General features: G+C 39.5%; 1 protein-coding gene across 1 annotated transcript; it reads right to left on the reverse strand.

Annotated features, from left to right (window-relative positions):
• Positions 1 to 579: 579 nt before the first annotated feature.
• On the reverse strand, positions 580 to 16,215 carry ERCC4 (ERCC excision repair 4, endonuclease catalytic subunit). Its single transcript, XM_030229810.2, has 11 exons — positions 16,013 to 16,215; positions 14,388 to 14,568; positions 11,936 to 12,131; positions 10,374 to 10,581; positions 9,117 to 9,297; positions 8,634 to 8,768; positions 7,949 to 8,059; positions 6,237 to 6,828; positions 5,419 to 5,511; positions 4,683 to 4,795; positions 580 to 3,628 (listed from the first exon to the last, which is right to left on the reverse strand). Exons 1-11 carry the CDS (start codon positions 16,184 to 16,186, stop codon positions 2,895 to 2,897), a joined length of 2,718 nt encoding a protein of 905 aa, XP_030085670.1. The 5' UTR covers positions 16,187 to 16,215; the 3' UTR covers positions 580 to 2,894.
• Positions 16,216 to 22,179: the final 5,964 nt, after the last annotated feature.

A 22,179-nucleotide genomic window follows, 5' to 3' on the forward strand; every position in this document is an offset into this window, starting at 1 on the left:
AAAACGATGCTAAAATTAGTACATACACAGGCCCATTTTGACATATTGCAGCAACATTTTCTGTTTAGACAAATCACCATAGCAGTGTAGCAGCCCTGGTTACCCTCACTAACTTCAGTAAGAATTCATCTCTAAGTCTTGGCCAGCCAAGCTACTGAACAGTTCTTCCCTGTTTTAAAGACAGTGACAGAGGATATTTCTTCCCTTTAATTTATTGAGGAGAAGCTTTCAAAATACAGATCAGAACTCAAATAAAAAAACTGGTCAGCCTATTTGTATTGAAAAGTCTGGGAGATGAGTTCCTAATATTTTGTACTCCATAAAGACTTAATATGAAGCACATAAAAGGGTCCTGTGCTAAAAAGATTTGCTAATACAAGCTACATTTGCTTCTAAGACGTTGTGTGGCTATTCCAGAGGAAGTGTCAGTGATCAAAGCCCAGGAGAAGTTGCAGAAAGGAGCAACTCTATAGCATGGAAACCCCTCACAGAGGGGGCTTCACCTCCTGAGGGACTTGGGAACATGAAGTCTTGGTTTGGGGACAAGCAAGAAGCTGAGACACTTCCAGACTGAAGGCAGGGGGTGTTGATGTTTGCTTTTTTAATAAAAAGGCACAAGTTTAAAACATCAGCAATGACAAGATGTACAAATTCCATGACTGTTGGTCAAAGCAGGGTTTTCATCATTCCAACCCTGTGCTGTGACTGCATTCAGGCAGAGCCTTGGGCTCTGTTATTTCAGGGCTAAGTGGTTTCAGGACACAGGACCTCTCCCACCTTGGAGCACAGTCTGTACCTCCTGCCCCAGCAGGACACAGCTCTAATTGGCCATCGAACTCAATACAGTGAAACAGCAATAATAACATGCCACAACATATACTTGTGGCTGTTCTAGAGAAAAGAGGCAAATCCTGCACAGAGAAAGAAAAAGGAAAAAGCTCTACAAAAGTTCCACACATATAAGCAAAAGGCAATTTCATTAAAATACTTAGCAAATGATTATTTAATTGCATGATGAAACTTTGATTTAGCATACGACACAAAGCTACAGCTTTATTACCCATTACTATACCCTTGATTTTCACCCCATACACATCAATGCAAAAACTCCAAACCTCGCTGACAGAGCTGAGGCATCTGTGAAAAACCCCAAACCCACAGTTCATGGAGCACCCTAATGCCCATTGCACAAGCAATGTTTGTTCTCAAAGGCTGGTCAGCTGCCCTTTTCTGAATCAGGCTCTACAGACCATGCACTCAGAGAACACCTGGAGCTTACTCTGATTTCCAGCTCTCTTAGCACCATTTTACAAGTATTCTCAACCCTCTGCACATCTGACAACATTAGTTTGAATAAGCAAAAGCCAAAATGGAAAGACTTCTTCTCATATTAAATAAATTAGAATCTAGGGCAATAGAAACCCAAAGATCTGGATTGTACACCACACACTAAAAATAAAAATGTTTTGATATCAATACACCAAATGAAAAACAAGATAATGAACAAATTTTAATCTTATTATGGGTGTATTTAATACTAAAATTTGCATCTGCAGAAAAATGTTCCCATGGAAATTTGTCATGGCTCAACCATAGATTAAAGTTAACAATTCATAATTCACACTTAAAATGAACAATAAATATTTTACCTGAAAGTGCACAGTACAGTTTTTACCAAACCTGAACACAAAAAATATTTTGTGTTTCATGAAGAAGATAATATTGGTCTGTTCCCATTAGAATCATATAAATACATGTGCAAGTCATAGATAAAGGTTTTGTAAATAACAAATGTAAATACATTAGCATGGAATAACACTGGACCAACCCTTTTGGCAATGGCAGCTTGTTACACAGTTGTATCAAAGTTCAATGTAGAATATATAATTTAACAATGCACATATTCACAAACTTTTCCCTCTTTTATGCTACACAAAATGCTAAAAGTATTATCTTCTAGGTGACAATGGCTTTACTGAGTTTATTGAGATAGTTGATTTGGGACATAAAAATACAAGAGCAATAGGACACAAAAGAAGACAATATTGGAAGAACTTTCAACACTTTTGGAAAACCTTGCTTAGAAAATGACTGCATTATACAAGAGAAAATATTCTTTGGTATAAAGGAACAGTGCCAATGGTATACCCAGATTTTTCACTATCAAGTGAAAAAGCTATCAAAACTGAGTGAAAAACAAAGCCTCTTAAAAGTATAAGTAAGGCACACTCAAAGTTAAGTTGCACTGTGGGACCACAGAATCTCTACCCAGTTAACCAAAGGAAAGCACTTTGCAAAATCTAGCAAGACAGAGCTGTACTGGCTTTGGAATGGTAAAAAGTGTAACTGGTAGTAAGGTAAACAAGCAAAATGTAGAGCATAGCATATAAATGGATTTTACTGTGACAAAGGCTTATGGTCATGTTCTAAAATTCAGGAGTCTGAGCACAGACCACAACGTGTTTCAAATAGCTTCATTACTGTCAATCAAAAAGTGGCAGTTGCCAGAGAGTAACACACTAAAAATGGCAAAAGCAGTGTTGTATCATGCAGCAGGTCACCCAGACTCATCAAAACACAGCACATTTTTAGCTTGAACAAGACATCATAACTTTCACAAGAAAACACCTTTATCAGTTAGTCTAAGCACTTATAGAATTGGTTGAAGTGCTTTAAAAAGAATAAAAATAATTCACATTTCTCTATTAAAAATATTTTTTTCCTCTTGAAACTTGCCTTTAGTAATAATTAACTCACATATTAAAACTGGTGGAATAGCATTAGCCAGAAACAGCTGGTTATCTTAGAGGGGGCATTTATTAAAATATTTCATGTATTTGCCCAAGTACTGTGCCAGAAAAGCTTATCTGTCCTGTGTTGAACAATCTCATGAGTCATCTTTTGCTTTTTCCTTTGGCTAGTGCCTCTGCATAGGTCAGGTGAATAAAGTCGAAGAGTTGTGTGGCATTGGCAGCATTACCCAAAATCTTGGATAGCTCATCCTTGGACAGTGTCACCAGCTCTGCAATGCTTTTAACGTGGGTCATTAAGGCACGGCAGTTCTTTGCATTAACCCCTGGCATTTTTAGCAGGAAGTCCTGAGGCCCAGGGTTGTACTTGTCTGACTCGGGGAGAATTTCGGAATCTGCGGTGACGGCCATCGCTGTCTCTGCGTCGGGTTGAGGATGGTTTTGTTTCAACTCTTCAAAGAGTTCAGCAGTAGCGTGGGGAGAGGGACACCACAGGATTCGTAACTTTGGGAAGTGCAGTGTGAGAAGGGTTAGTTTAGAAGTAACATCATTGCTGGAAATTTCTGGCTGTAAAGAGCCTCGTGGGATCAAGGAGAAGGATTTGTTAGGATCAAATTCAATGAGGAGAACCGGCCGCTTGTAGTAGCGGCACATGGACACACACTGTGCGTACAGCCTGCCATTGTTTAGGGAACCAATCAGATCGCTGATGCTCTTCCGCTCCACACAGATGTCAGGGGTTAGAATATAATCCCCAACTTCCAAAGTCACGGGCTCAATGTCAATCCCACGGCGATGGATCAGTGATGGAAGCTCACTACGGAATTCCCGCATATCCACGATTATGGTTTGCTGAACACCTTTCTGTTCCTGTCCACCTGAAGAGCAAAATAAACACAGTTAGCCCCATACTTGGCACCTCCTGCTCTGGTTGTTTTCCTGTGGGTTGCCAAGGCTTCTGCAATGGATGGACTTCTCATCGTAAGTTATACCTCAAATTCAGCAGTACAGTATGGACTTCATATTTGATTTTAACTATTAGAGAAAAAAATTACCTGCCTCAATATATACTGTAGTTTATGGAGCACGGTCTGCAGCTTGATAGAACTACCATGCTACTTGCTGAAAGCTTTGTATAGGTGACAATGAAATACATTAAGCTGTAGATGAAAATTATTTAAATGAATCAGGGAAATCATTAAAAGGCTGCCTGCAAAACAAGATAATGAAGCTGATCCCTTTTATTTCCAGCTGTTTCCCACAGAAATACAGCACTTTATTGTGGGAATTATGTGTTGTGCTCTACAGATCTACAGGACACATAAAGAGACTGCAGCACCAAGGCCACAAATGATGTAATAGCAAAGATTAGAGAGTGTATGGCAAAGGAGAGCAGGATTATAGAAACAACAGTAAAGAAAAACAGGCAGAGGCATAGCGTACCTGTCAAGAGGAAAATAACAACAATATGATTAGAATTGAAACTAAAGAAAAAGGACACTTTATTACAAAGAAAGTGATCACACCCATAATGTGATCACTTGAGTTGTTTACCCAGGCAGCATGTTTTGTCAAGATGAAAAGAAATCCCCATCATTTACTAGCTCAAGGACAACACTGCCTTTGACCACCTGTAGACTTCAGTTTCTATGTTTTAATTTATCTTCCTACAAGCAGCACTAGACAGCCTCATAACCAAGAATCTGACTAGGAACAATCCACACTGTGTCCGTCTTAATGGTCAAATACTTCATTAACCTTTACTTTCAAAGGAAACTACAGTTCACTGTCACTGGGAAATAATGTTTCTTTAGCATGAAACCAATGTACAACGTGGCTCTGCCCCAGATGCTTTGAGGGAGATTTAAGGTGCAATAGTTAAGGGACTTTTGGAGAGCTCTGGGCTGCAAGCCTGACCTAGGAGCTGCTCACCTGCTTTGCGTGTGTCAGCAGAGACAGAGGCAGGTCTAGCATCTCTGAGGAGGACTAAATTTGTTTCATCTCTTCCTTCTCTTTCTTCAGGAACAACCATGCTGGCCTTCTCTCTAAGGAACCACAAACAAACACACACTAAAAACTGCAAATGCAGGAGTAAAGAAGATTGAAGCACTTCAATACCCTTCATCCAGATGTAAAATTATATATAGTTTAATACTAAATGCAACCCCGATCAGAAATGCAATTTTCTGAGTTTTTCTAGGTTTTTCCTTTACAAAGGAACTAATGACTAGTAATAGTAGTGTAACCTGTTGAGAAGGCACTGTCAGTAAAAATACTGTCTTATACAGTCTAAAGAAATGCTTTGTTTCCCCAACTGACTTAGGTTACAAGAGCTTTAGAAATTATCTTACAGGAAATGTTACCTGCAAAAACACAATAACACAAATGAATTTCATAGACAATTAGGAAAAAAATCCAAGTGATGCTGATTAGCCTTTATGTTAATATTAAATCCTGCTAAAATTAATAAACAAAATACCAGGTGCTTTGAAAAGGAAAGTTTTGACTTTTTGGTGATTCTCAATAGGAAAGTAGTCTTTACATCTGACAAAGAATTAAAAGTTTATTTAAAGCCTTCACACAGTTAAGAACTTCACTCTATTTAAAATGTAAGCATATTGGGGAATTACATCAAACACTAATTCTAAAGGCAGTTAAACTGTGTTACCGAATGAGTTTTTCGAAGGCCTCCTTCTCTTTCCTCAGAGCTGTGAGGTAGCGCTGCTCTTCCGTGGAGCCCCCATATATGAGGAAATAAACTCTGTAGGTATAAAAGAGAAAAAAAAAAGAGGTCACAAAACTTTGTACTAAGTTAAAAAAATTCACAACCAGTAAATTTAAGGTTAGTAACAGTAAATGCTTGACAAGTTAGTTAATAGCATATTAAATTTTAAGTTTTCTATATTTTTAATCAGTATGTGACATTTATTCATAAAACGGAGTTTTGCAATTTCCAGGTGTGTTAAATACATATACCCAATGTGGTGATCTTTCTGTCAGTTGCTTTAACTGCAAATACTAATTTTCTTTATTGTGTTTCCTTTACTTGCTTCTCTGTTACAGTTTCTGAATTACTGGTCTTCAGCATGATGAACATCAGGAAATGTGAAAATTAATTAAACCCAAAATGAATCCTTTTCTTTAAAAATCATATCTTCAGAGATGGTTTAAAATGAGACTACACCATCTGAAAATTATCTACTGCCACTAAAATCATTGAAGCAGAGATCTTGGAATTGTTTCTTTTTTTTATCAGATATGCTTCTGCTGTTAAGGGACCAAATACCTGCTGGAAAGTAAAAATAATCTTTTGGTTACACCAGACATTCTGCTTTTGTTTAAACTTAAGGCTTCAACAGGAACTGGAAGGTAGCTAATGAAAACGAACAGCAGCATGTTCAGCATTGCTGTTCAGCATTGACTGCTGACAATGCACTTCAAATTTTTTCTTTTCAGAGTAGAATTACCCTGGCCAAGTCAACTTGCCTCAAAGGCTTCCCAGGCCTGCTTGCCTTGTAGATTTCCAGCTGCCGAACAAAAGTGAGTTCTGCATCATACAACACAACATATCTGGGTTCTACTTCGTGCAGCACCCGAGTGAGCGCGTAGGGATCCCCACAGCCCTGCAGCGGGTGGATAATTGTCAGTGGGTCCTTGAAAATCCCATAGTAACAATCTGAGGGCAAGCTGAAATCAAAATCTTCAGGAATGGACTCTTGAGTGTTGCCTTCTTGGCTACCACTTAATTCTTTGTTGTCTTCCACCTCAATCTCCTCTCTCTTTTCCTCCTCAGTTTTCCCTATCATTTGGATTAGAGTTCGGTCCTGCTGCTTCTTCTGTTTATTTTGTTTTGAAGAAGCTGTCAGTTTGGCTTTTTTGGCTTGAGGCCCTGTGTCTGGTTTGGCATTTCCTTTGGACTTGACGGCTTTTCTGTCCTTAATCCACAGCTCTCCAGCTTTCTCGTCCTTTCCGAAGGTTTTGTTATATAGTCTTGTTAAGAAAGCTTCTGCTCCAGCAATAATGTACTCCCTGAGCTGTGCACAGGCTCGGTCATCACTGGCACAAATGAGCACTTGCCCTGCAGTCAAGAAACAATACCATGTTTACAGCCTGTAATGCTGTGCTTCTTATCCAGCTACAAGCACCTCCCGAGCCAATGGCTTGCATTGATCCAAGCACTGTGCCTGCCAAATGCTGCCTTGACATTCGGCTCCCACAGTTGCTCTGAACTTTGAGAAAATCTAAATTACATGGCTTTTGTACCAAATAAAATTAGAGTAGATTAATGGAAGTTCAATGTTCCTTTTTATTATGATATCTAAATTCATAAAGTTTCCTTTTGAGCGTTGGAAATGAGGCAGATACAGTGTGTTGAAACATACTCAAACAACTACTCATTTTAAGATGTGGAATAAGAGAGAACTTAATTTAGACCATTCTAATTTGTCAGCTGTGTTAAACACGTTTCACACAGTATTATTGACATTTGTGAATAACAATTCTCTGCAAGCTGACTCAGAGAAACTCCTACAACACTAGGAGAGAGAGCCAGTTCTTACCCAGAGTCAGAACACTGTGGGTGGGAGAAAAGAGCACTTTTTTACCCTTACTATTTCCTAAAATAAAACTTGCTAAATTTTAAGGGAATGAAAAGCCCTAAAATAGGAAAGGCAGCAAAGCAGTTAGACTCTCTTCTCTGCCTTCTAATCTCTACTTGATTTATTTGCAACCCATGCAAAGTGAATTTTCAGGTGCATGAGAAGAATGAGCAAGTTAGAAGGGGTGTAAGACAGAACCCCTATTTTAGTTTTGAACCCACACTTCAGAAATGAGTGAGTGGTACCTTGATCATTATAAATCTCCACATCTGTTTTATTTGGCTTGGAATTAAGGTATCAGTACACTGCTGAAATGTAACCAAAAATCTTTTTTCAGAATAATGCAGGTTGTTTCCTAAAAAGTATTGCATTGCAGGAACAGCATTTCTCTTTTAGAGCAAGAACTAATAAGAGTTTAATTTTACATCGTTTATGTACATAATGTACATAAATTCTTCATCTTGAGGCCACAAATTATTAAATTTAAACCAGCTCTTTGATAAAACTACAGAAAAGAGTTAGTTCCTTCTCTCCAAGGTCAAGTAGAAATACAAACCAGTAGAATTCCTGCAAAACTTGCATAATATAATATTCTCTCACCTGGACCACCAAGGTTGTCACTGTTGTTATTCTCATTTTCAATCTCTTTCAGTACTTCTCTCAAAGCTTCCCATTTTGGATTACTTTCTAGAACCAATTCCCTTTTCAGTTCTGAAACAAAGTAAGATTGAACATAGCAGCTCTTGCAGGCAAAATATCCTTCAGACTTTAAATCAGTGGTTAGATGTCAATAGTGTGATGATTGTTGGCACTTATGATATTCAACAGCCTACATATGCATCTTGTTATGCTAATGAGATGGAGAACACTCTTAAATTTAAAAATGGAGAAAAATGCTTTTGTGAAGCAAAACACTGAAGTATTCACTCATTCTTCAATTCTGAAACTCCTGAATATATTTTTTTAATAAAAGCAACGACAGCCTCCTACTCTTTCACATAAGATAATAGAGATGAAGCTAAACATCAATGTAATGCAAGAACAATTTCACAAAAGCTCTTCCAGTGATCAGCTGAGCAAGCTTAGGAGAATCCCCTACTTTGTAACTCTTACGTTGTTTATCATATGCTTTTGGAACTAAGATTGTATCTCAATTTATCCCAGCTAACAGACTGAGATCCTGAGCTGTGGAGGTTCAAGCAGGGAACCAGAGTACAAGTAATAATATGCAAAGCACTTGGAATCGTGTGACACTCTTAAACTTAAAATTAGGAATGATCAGTACCATTTTCCTTCTTTACATCACGTTTTTCAGAGCCTGAGCCTTTGCCTTTCTGATTCAGTTTCTCATCTGCAATGCGATAAACTCGAGCTCGAGCATTCACAAACATCGAAGTACTGGAGTCAAGGAACAGCCACCCTGGAGAGGAAATGAGAAGGAAGCAGTAGTAGTTTACCATCTGCAATGTGTACATGTTCCAACCCTCTGCAATAAAAGCCCCAGATCTTCAGCTGGAATACCTGCCCTACCTGCTTACTGTGTAATCACCAGCTTAATAGAAGACAAAAATGTGATGCAAATCTCACTCTGTTAAGTAACAGCAGTTAAGTGGGAAGATGAAAGAATTATCTGTCAATAAAAACCTACGTCCTTATGGCTGGTTGTGTAAAACCTAATTAGATACCTTCATATGTTTGGGAATGATAATTAAAAACATCAACATTGCACCGTTTCATGCATTAACTTGTATGGTTATTCCATGTTTACCTGAATTCTCACCAAAGGCTTTTTCACTTGCTTTCAGTGACTCCAGGAGATTAAGAAAAGTGACACAATCATACTGGGTTAGATACAGTAGCAGAGTACGTAGGATCTTCAAGTCCTGGACCAAAGACTTTGTCTTAGCTCCGAGCTGATGCCAGAGAGGATCTAAATAATGGCGGATTGTCTGGAAATGAAAATTGGAAAGTTTGGAGTGTCAAACATACAGTATTGCATTATAGCTTCTAACAAGATGAGAATGCCCTTTAACTTTCCAGGGGACGCTCTGGTTTCCCAAAGTTATCCCAGATGCCAAAATAAATATGTACTGGTGAGGTATTTGTTTTGATACAAGTTACCATATTTTAGCAAAGTTAACATAATATAGATGTCTTTATGAAACATATTTCAGCAATTAGCATACATAATTTAATGCTTTCAGTAAACTTTTTCCTCTCCATCTAATAACAAAATACTGGTAAAATTATAAAAAACCACCCTTATTTTACTGGTACTGGCCTGTTGTATTTAGTATCTAATGTCCTTTACTTAGGTACAGAAAAAACCCTTATAATGTCACTTAGTTTCCAAAATCAAGATAGGTACCATGAAGATGTGCAACTTATAGAGCCCAAGAAAGAACCTTCAAATATTTTAAGTACAGAAGGCCTTCCATCCAGATTAAATCACAATTAACTAATAACTGTGTTGCACTATGACAGTTGATTTCACCCTAACGAAAGCATATGTGTACCACACATTGCAGATCTGTCAAAAACAACAGTGAACCCAAAGTTATTGATGTACATAATGATTAAAGATACAGCAGATGCATGCATGTGCATATTATCTGTTACATTCAGTGCTTGTACTACTAGAGGAAAAAAACACAAGCATGAAATTCAAAAGGAAAAGAGGAGTATGTCTATGGCAATTACTGATACTTATCTCCGAAGTATTCTGAGCTGAAGTTGCAGCTGTCTTTTTAATAACAGCAGCAAGAATTATTATTACAACCATGAATTGGGGTGTTCTTACTCTTGGGACTTTGGAAATGAAGGAAGAACAATAACACCAATACATCAAAAACCCTACTGGCAATAAACCATGACATCCCCTTGTACCAGCAATAAACATGTCATGGGAGAGCACTCAGCTGCTGCTGGTTATTTATTTTGCAAATAACATTTCTGTCTGCATGGCAGGTACTTTGGAGAGCTATATCCCATTACTTAGACACTGCAGAACAATCAAAATTGTTACCTTGTCAAAAGGTTTAGCAATGGCATTCTCTAAAGATAGATCTTCTACTTCAAGAGCTGGGTTGTAACGTTTCAACTCCTTCAGACATGCATTCAGAATGTCCAGGATTGCAGTCTGGATAGCAAGCATGGCAGGGGTCATTGCCACGTGTATTTCCACCACTTCAGGTTTATGCTTCTCTAAAAATGAGTGCACTGCTATATGAAATCTAAGAGAAAAACAGCTTCTTAAGATTTACATGGATAGTTTTATTTGACTTAGAATTATTCAAAAGTTTGCATAAACTACAATTACAATTATTTAAAATGTCAACAACTAAGTTAAATCCAAAATCAGTTTCTGCTGATGTGAGGACTGCAATCTTATGAACAGCCTTGGAAAACCATCTGCTCCACAATTGTGACTGTAGTCATTCTAGTCATGTGAGCCTACAGTGCTGGTGAATGATCCATGGAAAATTACTGCACTGGATTCTGCATCCACTTAAAAAATATTAAAATAAGCCCAAAAAATCATATAAGGGAGAAACTGGAAGAGGTTCATAAATTCTCTGAAATCACTGGCTGCTGGCTGCACCAGCAGATTTTATGATGTTCCAGCTTGCAATGACAACCTGCAGGTCCTTGTTGGAACCCAAGAAGGGTTGTCCTTGGAGCCACTCCAGCTGCACAGATCCAGAGAGGCCACCTGACTGCTCCTGACAGGAGGAGGCTCAGAGAACCTGATGGCTGCTGACCTCTGCAACTCCATGGACATTTCCCTTACTGCAGCCTGCAGCCCCAGGTCTTTTCATGGAAGTCAAGGAAGGAAATCTAGAGAGCTTCTCCTCAACCTTTCCTACCCCAGGTATGTCCACTTCAACTTCCCTGGGATACTGAAAGACTTAAGGAATTTACAGTGCAGAGGAGCCATTCATTAAGGAGGAGTGAAACACATTCCAGCCTGGACTAATGGAACAAATGGGCAGAGCTCCTGCCCAGGGCAAAAGCACTTACTTGGTCAGCAGAGTGTTCAGTTCCATTTGTGGACCTGCTCCTGGAAGACTCTCTGCATGTTACATTTTGGCAATTAGTTTTTTAACAGCCTTCCAGAAATGTTCTTCATACACAGCATAAGTGTGTAAGAAGATTAAAATAATCTGACAATGTAGAAAGAGATGCATGGAGTTTCCCAACAGCTGGAAACAAACACATCCATGAACTGAGAGACTGTTCTCCTGTCATTTCAGGGCTTAAGGATCTCTTGTTTAGTAAGAGAAGTTTTTCTTAAACTGTTAAGAATGTCACTTTTTGCTGTGATTTCTGTTGACTAACAGGAGAGCTCTGCCATAAGGTTCATTCCCTTAATACAGTCAACTGGAGTCCATTTTCAAAAATACTCTCAGAAATTCAGCATCTTTAAGACCATTTCTGTCAAAAACTGAAAAAATTTTGTTTGGGAATAGAGGAAGGAACACAGATTAGCAGTGTGACTGCACACACCTCATTTTCTTAGAAACCTGCTGAAACATCCTTCATCTTTCCTCCAAGTTAACTCTCCAGTGAAGTAAAGAAGTGCCTCACCTTGGCCACAGATAAAGCTTCCCAACAAAAAGATTTTTCATCACTCTTTCCACATGACAAAAGCCAGTGTTAAATGCAACTGCATTATCTGTAAAAGCTTTAATGAAGCCTTGCTTGTTCTTCTGGCGATAAAGTCGCAGGATGAACGCTTCCTGACAGGACTCGATGATTCTGTGTGCTTTGTACACCAAAATGCCTGGCAAGAGAAAAAAAATAATCAAGTTTAAAAAAAATAAAAATACAGAAAGGTCCAGGTTTGTACAGATTTTTCATCACAACTGTCTTATTCTTCTACTGTTGTTTAAATACAGGAATTTAAGTCTTCTAAAATGAAGGTTGAATAAACTTTCTGGGGTTGAAATAAGTAACTCCTCAGTTTCAGTACCATGGAATTGCCAAATAACAGAACTGGGTTACTAATGCACCTTTAACAGAATGGGAAAAAAAAAAGCTTGAATGAGTGGCAAATCTTAGTAGCAAGGAAAATTCTCTACTCCTGAGGCGTAACTTGAACTTGAGTCTTTTAAAAGCAGGAAAAGCAGATGCAGGAAATAGCACATTGTTACAACGAAGCAAGTTTGTTGTGTTCGAGGCTGTGATAGTTGAATTCTTTTGTTTAGAGAAATTCTGGAATTACAGACTTGTCAAGTAACTTTAATTGGTAAGAGTTCAAGTGTTTACATAATCAAAGAACTTCTGAAAACATTTATTTTGCTTTTCTCTCCCATCTGATAGTCATTCACACTGAAGGATATGCCTTTGCTTACTAAATGAAAAAGCATCCAGAAAATAGACTTCCATATAACTGCTCGCCATTCATACTTAAGTCCTGAAATAATTCACTACAAGGTATTTTTCTATCTAGATATTGTTAGACCTGTCCTATGAAGCAAATTTTTCAGTACATAATAACAATCATCTCTGAACACCTTCCAGATATTTTAAGATGTGACCCCCAAATGGACACGACAGAAAGACACAATTTCTAACAGGTCAGTAAGACTGTGTTTATTGTAATACCTTCCTGCTTATGAAGGAGTTCACACCTGCTCTGTAAGCCTTGGTAGAAATAACTTGCCACTTTTTACTCCACCAACTTGAATCAGTTTCACTGTGCTGTCAAGTACATCATTTCTACTCAGCTAAAACCACCAGGAATAATTCTGCTTTACTGCAGTGATTATTTCTTATCCTCATTTAGCTGGATTTATGAGTTCATCAGATGTTAATTCACACTGATTTTACAAATGACATTTTTAACACCTAGAAAGGCTTTTGCTGTTATCTCCACATGAAACACTACTACAAGATTTTGCTGTACAATCTCACACACAGACAAGGCACAGAGACCCAGGAGTTGGAAGACTGGGAATGAAGCCACCAGTCAATCGCAGCTGCTCTCACATCAACCTCTGGTGGCAATGCAAAACCTGTCACAGCTCTGTGGCACTAAAGAACAGCACCAGTTTTAAAACTTAACAATATTTCTTCCTTTCATCTTTTTTTTTTTCCTCCTTCTTTGGTAGGGTAGAAAGGTAAAGAGGAAGGAGTCAAGGGAAAAAGAAATTACCACAAGTTGCCCAGAAAATCTATTAACTTCTTTTGAACTTAGAAATCTGGTGTTCTTAGACTCCAGCATAGAAGTGTTCAAAATGTTTTACAGTAGAACTTGCTGTAACTTGACTAAAAGCAAGGAGGTACAGCTTCTGAAACTCACATTCATTTAAGCATACAATATTCAGCTATGTTTAATAATTAAGATGTTAACACTTAGAAAACAGTAAATCCCTGGCTCTTAGAGCTTTCTTTTTCCAATTCTCAGGAAACAGGTGTAACAGGGTTTCCAGGAACATAAAAACAAGAGTGGCTGGGGGAGAAGGGGAACAGAACATGAGAAGAGAAGGGTAACTCTCACATCTTCCATGTATAGCTTCTGTATAACTACAAAAAAAGGTTGCCAGCTATTCTCCAAATCACTGCAATTACAGGAACAGCATTACTTCATAATACTGCTATTTGCATAGCATCCAAGTGTGTCAATACAAAGATTAGTGAGGTATTTTTTAATGAGAAGTCATCAGGAGTAATTTGTTAATGCAAAAATATAGGTAGTGTGCATAGCTCATAAAGCATGAGATCTAAAATCTCTTTTAATGATAGGTCAGTGTCCAATAGACCCCAGAACACTATTTCACCAAGTGCAATCAATTATACTTCTTTGAAAGCCTTTTTAAACTGTATGATTAAATAAGGCAAATGAGTTGAGAGGAAAAAAAAAAGGGAACAAAAGAACTACATATTTGCTCGTTTCACCTCAGTATTGGGGGGGGGGGAAAGGACTAATTCTTCAACCTCAATACCTGTTAGTAGAATTTTTCATACAGAATTTTTTTTTTAAGCTTTGTGTATTTTCAAACAGAACACTCTTACCTTTATTTCATTAAGCACTTACCAGTAATGAGATTGGCAGGAATTCTGTCAGTAAGGAAATCTACCACGAGGATCCGACTTGTTGCAAAGATGACTCCTCCTTGTGTGTAAAACTCATATCGAGTATTATTTGCAATTTCATTGGTAACGCGTCGAGGGAGATGAACAACTCCATCTGATCTCAGCTGATCAATAAAATACTCCTAAACCACACACAATAAAAACACAAGACATTATTGTGGTATTCAGAGAAAGGGATCCATAAAGCACTTTTATTTCACTCTGGTAATTTATATACTCTGGTAATTTTATACCTTTATTATACTCTGGTAATTTTGAGGAGCTGTCAAAAACAAATTAGGACATGACAGTATAACATACTAGAAGAAGTCAGAATTATTATGATTTTTTTCTTCTTTGACATACTTTCTTCAGTTTCAAACTCATCAAGGTGATTTAAAAAATCTACATAGTCAGTAATAACTAGACAATACTTACATAAAAATGAGCAACTGACACTTCAAGGAGCTTACATTTTTTTATATTTCAATATCTCATTTTCAGAGAAAATGCAATTTTAATACTGCCTTAAGAACAGAGAATTGGGAAGAGATCATCTTTCAGTGCTATCACCTATAGTCATTAGATGACTACAGCAGGTAGATCATACAAACCAAGCTTAATCTTTAAACTACAGCTGTGATCTTTATTCACCTATGGTTGCTATAAAAGGTCCTCAGAGACCTCCCCTTCCTGATGGTGGGAAATTTGCCTGGTTCCAGCGGAAAAAAAGCAGCTTTTTTTGTACAATTAGGGACAAACTCATGAAGTCCGACAAGAACGTTTCATCCCTTTCTCCTCACTGATTACTTAAAAGTTATGTATTTGTTTTAGCTCCTTAGTGTTACTAGGGCTTCATTGTGCGCAGAAGTGGAAATACAACTGCCCCAATCCCGAATGTGCGTGGTTTGACAGCTTCCCCAGGACCTGGGGGTGGACAACAAGCAGTCCCTGAGCAGTGCCTTGTGGCCAAGAAGGCCAAGGAGATCCTGGGGTGCATCAGGAAGAGCGTTGCCAGCAGTTCAGGGAGGTGACCTCCTGGCAACGCTCTTCCTGAAGGAGCTGTTCAGCCTCCAGAGAAGGTGCTTGAGAGGAGACCTCATCAGTGCCTGTCACAGAGGGCAGGGAGGGCTCAGAGCAGGGACCGGGCTCTGCTCCCCGGGCCCAGCAATGGCACAGGAGGAACGGGCAGGAACTGATGCCCGGGAAGTTCCACCTGAACACGAGGAAGAACTCCCCTGGGACAGATTGTCCAGAGAGGCTGTGGAGTCTCCCTCTCTGGAAATATTCCATAACCATCCGGACACAATGCTGTGCTGTGTGCTCTGGAAGGACCCTGCCCGAGCAGGGAAGCAGGACCAGAGGAGCCACAGTGCTCCCTACCAACCAACTCCGTGGTTCTGTGCCGGGGCCCGTGCACAGCGCCTGGCCCGCCCCCCGCGCTGCCCTCACCGGAGCCCGCACACCCTCCCGCCAGCCCGGGGAGCCGCTCCGCCGGCCGGGGCAGCCACAGAGCCGCCGGCTGCCCCCGGGACGCGCCCGCCGCAGCCGGGACGGGAAGGGGCGGGCGCTGGCAGCTGCCCTCACCTCCTCAGCCGGGCTGGTGTTGAGCACGAGCACCAGGCTGGCGGGCTCGCAGTAGAGGCGCAGGAAGCGCAGCAGCAGGCGGTCGATGCCGAGCCCGCGGGCGCACACGACGAGCCCGTCGCGGTGGAACAGCTCCAGGAAGATCTGGCTCTCGTGCTCCAGCAGCGCCGCCATCGCGGCACTGCTCGTGCGCACGCGCGCGCTGCCCCGACAGCGCCCCCTGCCGGGCCCGCCCGCGGTCCTCCAGGGCGGGCGGTTTCCCGCCCCGCGCGCGGAGGTCCCGAGGCGCGCGGACAGAAGGGTCCCTCAGGGAAACGTCCGTCCCCTCACGGATACCCACAGCGGGCGGGGACGGGACCCCACACACGGGCTCCTACTGCGGCCTGATAAGCCTCCGCTTCTCCCCGCGCGGGCAGTGTGTGCCGAGTGGAAAGGCGAGGTAGCCGGTCTCCTCCAATCATTTTGTGTTTGGGTTAGATACGAGAAAAAGGTTTTTAATCTATAGGGTGGGCACTGAACAGGCCCCCCTGGGCAGTGGTCACGGCCCCAAGGCTGACAGTGCTTTAGTAGCATTCGGACACCGCTCTCAGGCACAGGGCGGGATTGTTGTAATGTCCTGCGCAGGACCAGGATCGATGGTTCTTGTGGGTCCTACCTACTCAGAATATTCTGTGATTCCATTATTTTTTTTACTGGGTAGTTGCATTTTTTAAGCGCCAAACCCAAACTCTCCTGTGCACTCCTTTCACAAGGCACCGGCCCCTCGCCGTTTCCGCGGTGCCCCCCCCGGTCAGCGCGCAAAATGCAGTTTGTGTCCAGAGGGGGAAGGCGCTCCTCAGAGCTGCTTTCAGAAACAGCTGGAAATGCTGGGCACTCCTCAGACTTCCCCTGCAATTCAGCCGAGCATCATGGAATCACAGAAGGGTTTGGGAGGGAAAGGACCGTGGCAAGGACACCTCCCCATGGCCCAGGCTGCTCAGAGCCCCCGGGGTGGCCCCGGTTCGGCAGGGTCAAGATCCCGCTCTGGGAAGGGAAGGATTAGGCTGCCGGCTTTGTGTGCAGGGCTGCTGGGCACGGGGGCAGCGCAGCCCCCGCTCCTTCCATCCTGGGAACCTGCGCAAAATGTTCCCATCACTTCTATTTACTCTGGGCGCTGATTCCACTTATCTCTGTCAATAATCCCTTCTTTGGGTAAAATGCGATCCTTGACTAAAATGCCTTTATCAGGCGTTGAGTCAACGGTCAAATATATTCAAATAAACACTTTCAGTTCTTGGTTTCACGCTGTCACCTGTGGGCAGCTGCAGTGGGGGTTCCTTTGGGTTGCCGTGCTTTTCTAGGGAAAATAACGCACATGCTGCCAACGTGTTCCTGTACTGCACACTGGTTCCAGTCAGCGCAGTTAATGAAGAGGCACTTTGCAAAGCATTATTTGTAAATTTCCCACACAGTCAGAATTGTGCTAAAGAACATTTTAAATTAATGTAGGAAAAATGCAGATTATTTACAATGTATGTATTTGTATTTTAAAATGCAGTACAGGTCTTCAGGGCAAAGTAGAAAACAAGTCTTTAAAAACAGGCAAAAATTAATAAAATATAGGAACTAGTCTTGATTTTTCTCATGCATGTTTCATGTTTATGTAATTTTATGCTGATACTTAAACAATTTTTTCTTTGCATGTTGGATCACATTGCTAACTGTTGTGGCAAATATACTTTGATTCTCATTTCTATCTGGCTGCCAATAAGCTCTCTAATGTTTGCTTTTGAAACTTATTTAAGACCATAAAAAATCAGAAAATCAGTATTTTCTTTTGACAACTTTTCATTTTTGTTGACTGCAGGTCATTTAATTGAACAAAACAAAGACACAGTAACACAATGATTGTCATTAACATTTATTGCTTTTTTGAATACTATACGGAAAACTGAAGCCCAATAAGGTTACTTCTTTGAGGAATTTCAGTATTCAGAATTGTCCATATAATTCAGGATTCAGCCATTTCCGTGCCCTACTGTTTCCTGCAGGAAGTAGACAGAATGTTTCCTCATGGTCCAGATAAAACATTTCAGGCATTCCTGTATTACAGTTTTATTTTTACTCAATATATTTTTATATATTTATACTTGGGCTAAATGTGATATCAATGTAAAGCTGTTGTGAGATGTCCTTCTTGTGGGTACATATTTGTTAGCCAGCAGAGGGCTGTCATTTCTTACCTTTGGAGACCAGAATTTAGGCCTAAATCTTGCAATTTATTTTTGTGCAATTTTTTCTTTGCAAAACACTAGATTATTATGAAAAAAAAATCATAAACACACAAGAAATCACCTGAATAGGAACAAGATAAATAAAATTTGTCTAAGAATTAGGTACTTAATTTTAAATTTGGGAATAATAGGCTGGGAGAATTTTATTTAGGGGAGTGCATGAACACATTTCTATATCCAACAATCAAGGTTTGTTTTTAATTTTAGACATGTTTTTTATGTAACTTTCGGAGTTTCATTCCATATAAAATAGTAATCACACACAAATTCTAAGTTACTTTCAAACTGATAGATGATGTGAGATGATCAGTACAGCCCATTATCCACCTCCCAAGGAAGACATTTACTAGTGTATTTTAAAAATGCATTAACAGATCTATTTATTTTATCATATCAACACTAAATGAAAGTCAGGTTAATTGCCTGGTAGTGCAATAGAACAAATCCCTGGAGAGGGGATTAGTATTTGGCTCACTCCTTGTTTATTTGGATCAGCAATGTTAATGTTAGTCTTTATGATACTCTTTTGACTACTAATTTGTTTTTAAATTTTGATGTTTACAAGTTATTTCTCATTACTGTGAAAGAGGAAAATGCTAAAATCATGACTAAGTCATTTATCTGCTCATTTGGGTAATGACAACAGTCTTGTCTGAAGACAGTAACAGATCCTTTGTGCCATATTCATAAACTTTTATTACTGGTCATGGAAAGAGCTGAAGAAGACTCCCTGTGAGAAGAAAAGCAATATTTAAATAACTTACATAAAAAAACATGGTGAGATTTCCAACTCTGTGGATTTTTTTATTGGGTCTTTGATTTGCTTTGTTTGGATTTAGAAATACTGGTATTTGTCTTTTGTTTATGTATATACTGGAAACTGAAAAAAAATGTGCTTTATAACCTGAGTTTAAGCCACATTTATTCATATTCTTAAAACAGGTAGTTTTGAGGGGGGCACTTTCTGTGATCTCTAATTGGCTGGAATAGATTTTCCTCCAGCAGTCTACATACAGAACATTCTTTATAAGTTAAAAAATATTACCTCATAAAAGAAAACCTAATTATTCTTTTTCAATGAGGCTATTGTAAAAATTAAATATGACATGGTTTTGCTGGGTAAAAAATGAACTGCAATAAAAGAGCTGGTATTTGGGCTCTGGTCTGATGGATAGGGAACATTAAGGGAACAGTAAGGGAAAGGTGAGTTCTCATCCTGCACTGGCTCTGCCAGACCAGGAGACCCTAAAAAAAAAAAAAAAGGTGGGAAAAGCAAGCTTATCATAAACCCAAACCCTAATTACACAAATACCCAAAAAATACCATTTATAGGCAGCTGTGTGGACTTTTCAAACAAAGTAACACTTTAAAATGCAGAAATTGTTGCTTACAAACAACTGTAATAATGATTTATTACTGTAAGGCTTTGATAAATGAAACTGTTTGTGGAATTTTACTTTTGGAGGTTGTAATGGGATGTGATGTCCCTGAAGAAAGGAAAAGGAGTGATAGTGTTTGAAGTCCAGTGCTCTTCTGCAGTAATATTTGAGCTGGTACTATTTCTGGGAATTAAGTACCTAGAGAGAATCAAGGCTGGCACATCAGCAGTGATGACTTTTGGACAGAATTTGGAGTAGTAGATATATGCATGTTGCATTGTCTAATTTTATTCAGAACACAAATTTTGGAATTGGTATGATGAAACTCAGGAAGTGTTGTTGGGGTTGATTAGGGAGAATAGGGAGATAACCTCTGGTGTATCAGCAGGTAGGCTGCTGCAAGGAAAGGAAATGAAATGTTGAAAATATTCTGAACTATCCATTAACAGGTTACAGTACAGACACAGCCAAATAAATTGAGGATATTTCATATACAGAAATGAAAGCAAGGCATACAATATTCTAAAATAATTTGATTTTTTTAGTCTAAGATTAGTAGCTTCCTCTTTTACCCACCTTAATTTAGGTGGGTAAACCGTTAAAGCTAATTGCTATCATTAATGATCTCTGAATCCACGACCCCATTACCCTCTTTGACCCTATTATCAGTCTCTTAGGAGCTTGAAAAAAAATTGACATTGCTTGAATGGAGTTACATGTTTTCAGGTTTCCTAAATTTTCTAGCCATAAAGTTAGGATAACTTTTAGGCTAAAGAAATGGTGTCCTTGTATTTTGTAACAACTGTAACGATGCTGCCAGCCCTAAGTGCTACTTCAGCTGCAATTTGGGAAGCCTGGGCAGAAATCAATTCCAAAATGCTCATCCACAGACGTGCTGCAAAGGAACCTGGAAGATGGAAGGGCATGAAAGCTTTTCCTGTGCAGTGGTTTAATTTTCTCTTGAATCTTGAACTTTGAATTCTTAGGCAGTATTACACTTTGTTTTGCTGTCAGTTTATTATGATTTGCCTCTGATGCTCTGAAGCAAGACTATTACTAGATATGGTTTCCATAGCAATTACAACTGTCTGAATATGCTTGGAACTGCTTTCTCATTGTTTCCATTTTTCCCAACGATTTTTATTTACCAGATGAATGGTGCAAGGTAACTTTATAAGAGAGCTGCAGAGGGGATTTGTTGAGTGCTTTTGGGAAAGGGACCAGCCATCTTAGCCATGGTATTTGTCAAAATCAAAGTGAATAATTTGGCAATTAAAAAAATACCTCTATTATCTCCCCATATTTGTAGTCTAATGGAATATGTAAGAGTGCCACTTGGGCATTGGTTTCATGCAGCTAGGTCAGAGTTTGAGCTGTAAGTGCTTGACATGTGTGCACATGCTTAATTTTCCTGGCTCTTTAGAGTGGAGTCAAATGGAGCAAGTTAGTGTCATAGCCTGTAAAATCCTTTTTGCTTGTGCACTACCAAAAGAGGATCAGATGCTCTTTGTGGTCCCTGAAGTCTGCTGTGATATAAAAAGGAAGTACTGGCAAGTAGATTTGGTCCAGTTCTGTGCTGGCTTTTGCCCTTTTGATCATGATCCCTTGACAGGATTTCCAAGTCATTACAAAATTCTCTATTATGTCTATTATCTATGTATCATTTTCTGAGTTATGTTCTAGGGATACAGCACCAATTAATTGTTTCACACAGTGACTTTTACAAATCACAGAAACTTCTTTTGGAAGTTAAATTAATTCAGTGCTGGGAATTGCCCAGTAGCTCACTGTGAAATTATGGGAACAAAACCAGAAAAGCATGTCTCATACATAGGCATGAAACTACTGGAGAAACTACTAAACTGCTTGAGTGCTTAATCAGAATAAATATCTGTCTTGAGTCTTCTTACACTTTGTCAAATTTGATTCAGAGGATGGGTTATTACTTGCTATTTCCTGGCAGATTTTTTACTGTGTAATCTCTTGGTCCCCCGAATTCTAATATTTTGTCTCTCCTCCCTTGCCCACCCTCTATTGACATGTGATTTGTGGTTTCTCCTAACCATGGTAGGGCTCTAACTTTCTTCAGAGAGTTACACCGTGTCTGATTATTTGCAGTTTGTTTGTGTCAAGTTCTTTTGTACTCATACAGCCAAAAACCTGAGCTACGCAGATTTGTTATGAGATAAAGCGTCTGACTCTCTAGAAGGGCACAGATGGAACGGTGCTACTTTCACAGTGGATGTGCTACTAAAATTTAAAAGGATCAGCATGAAAAACATCTTATCTGTAAGCGAAGATTCTCAGTGAAATGTCTGTCTTTGGAATCCAAAAATGGTGACTGAATACATAAGGTGTTTGTTAAGGAATTAACTCAGGCTGTTCAGCTCTTTTTCAAACTTTACTGTGATGGATAAACTAAATTTTCTTTGGATTTTTTTAAGAAATATTTTTCTTATGAGAAATAGATCTGTGTAGAATTTCTGCTGAAGTTTGTCAGCACTTTTCAGAGTAA

The sequence above is a fragment of the Serinus canaria genome, chromosome 14 (assembly GCF_022539315.1).
Source record: "Serinus canaria isolate serCan28SL12 chromosome 14, serCan2020, whole genome shotgun sequence".
Taxonomy (NCBI): Eukaryota; Metazoa; Chordata; class Aves; order Passeriformes; family Fringillidae; genus Serinus; species Serinus canaria.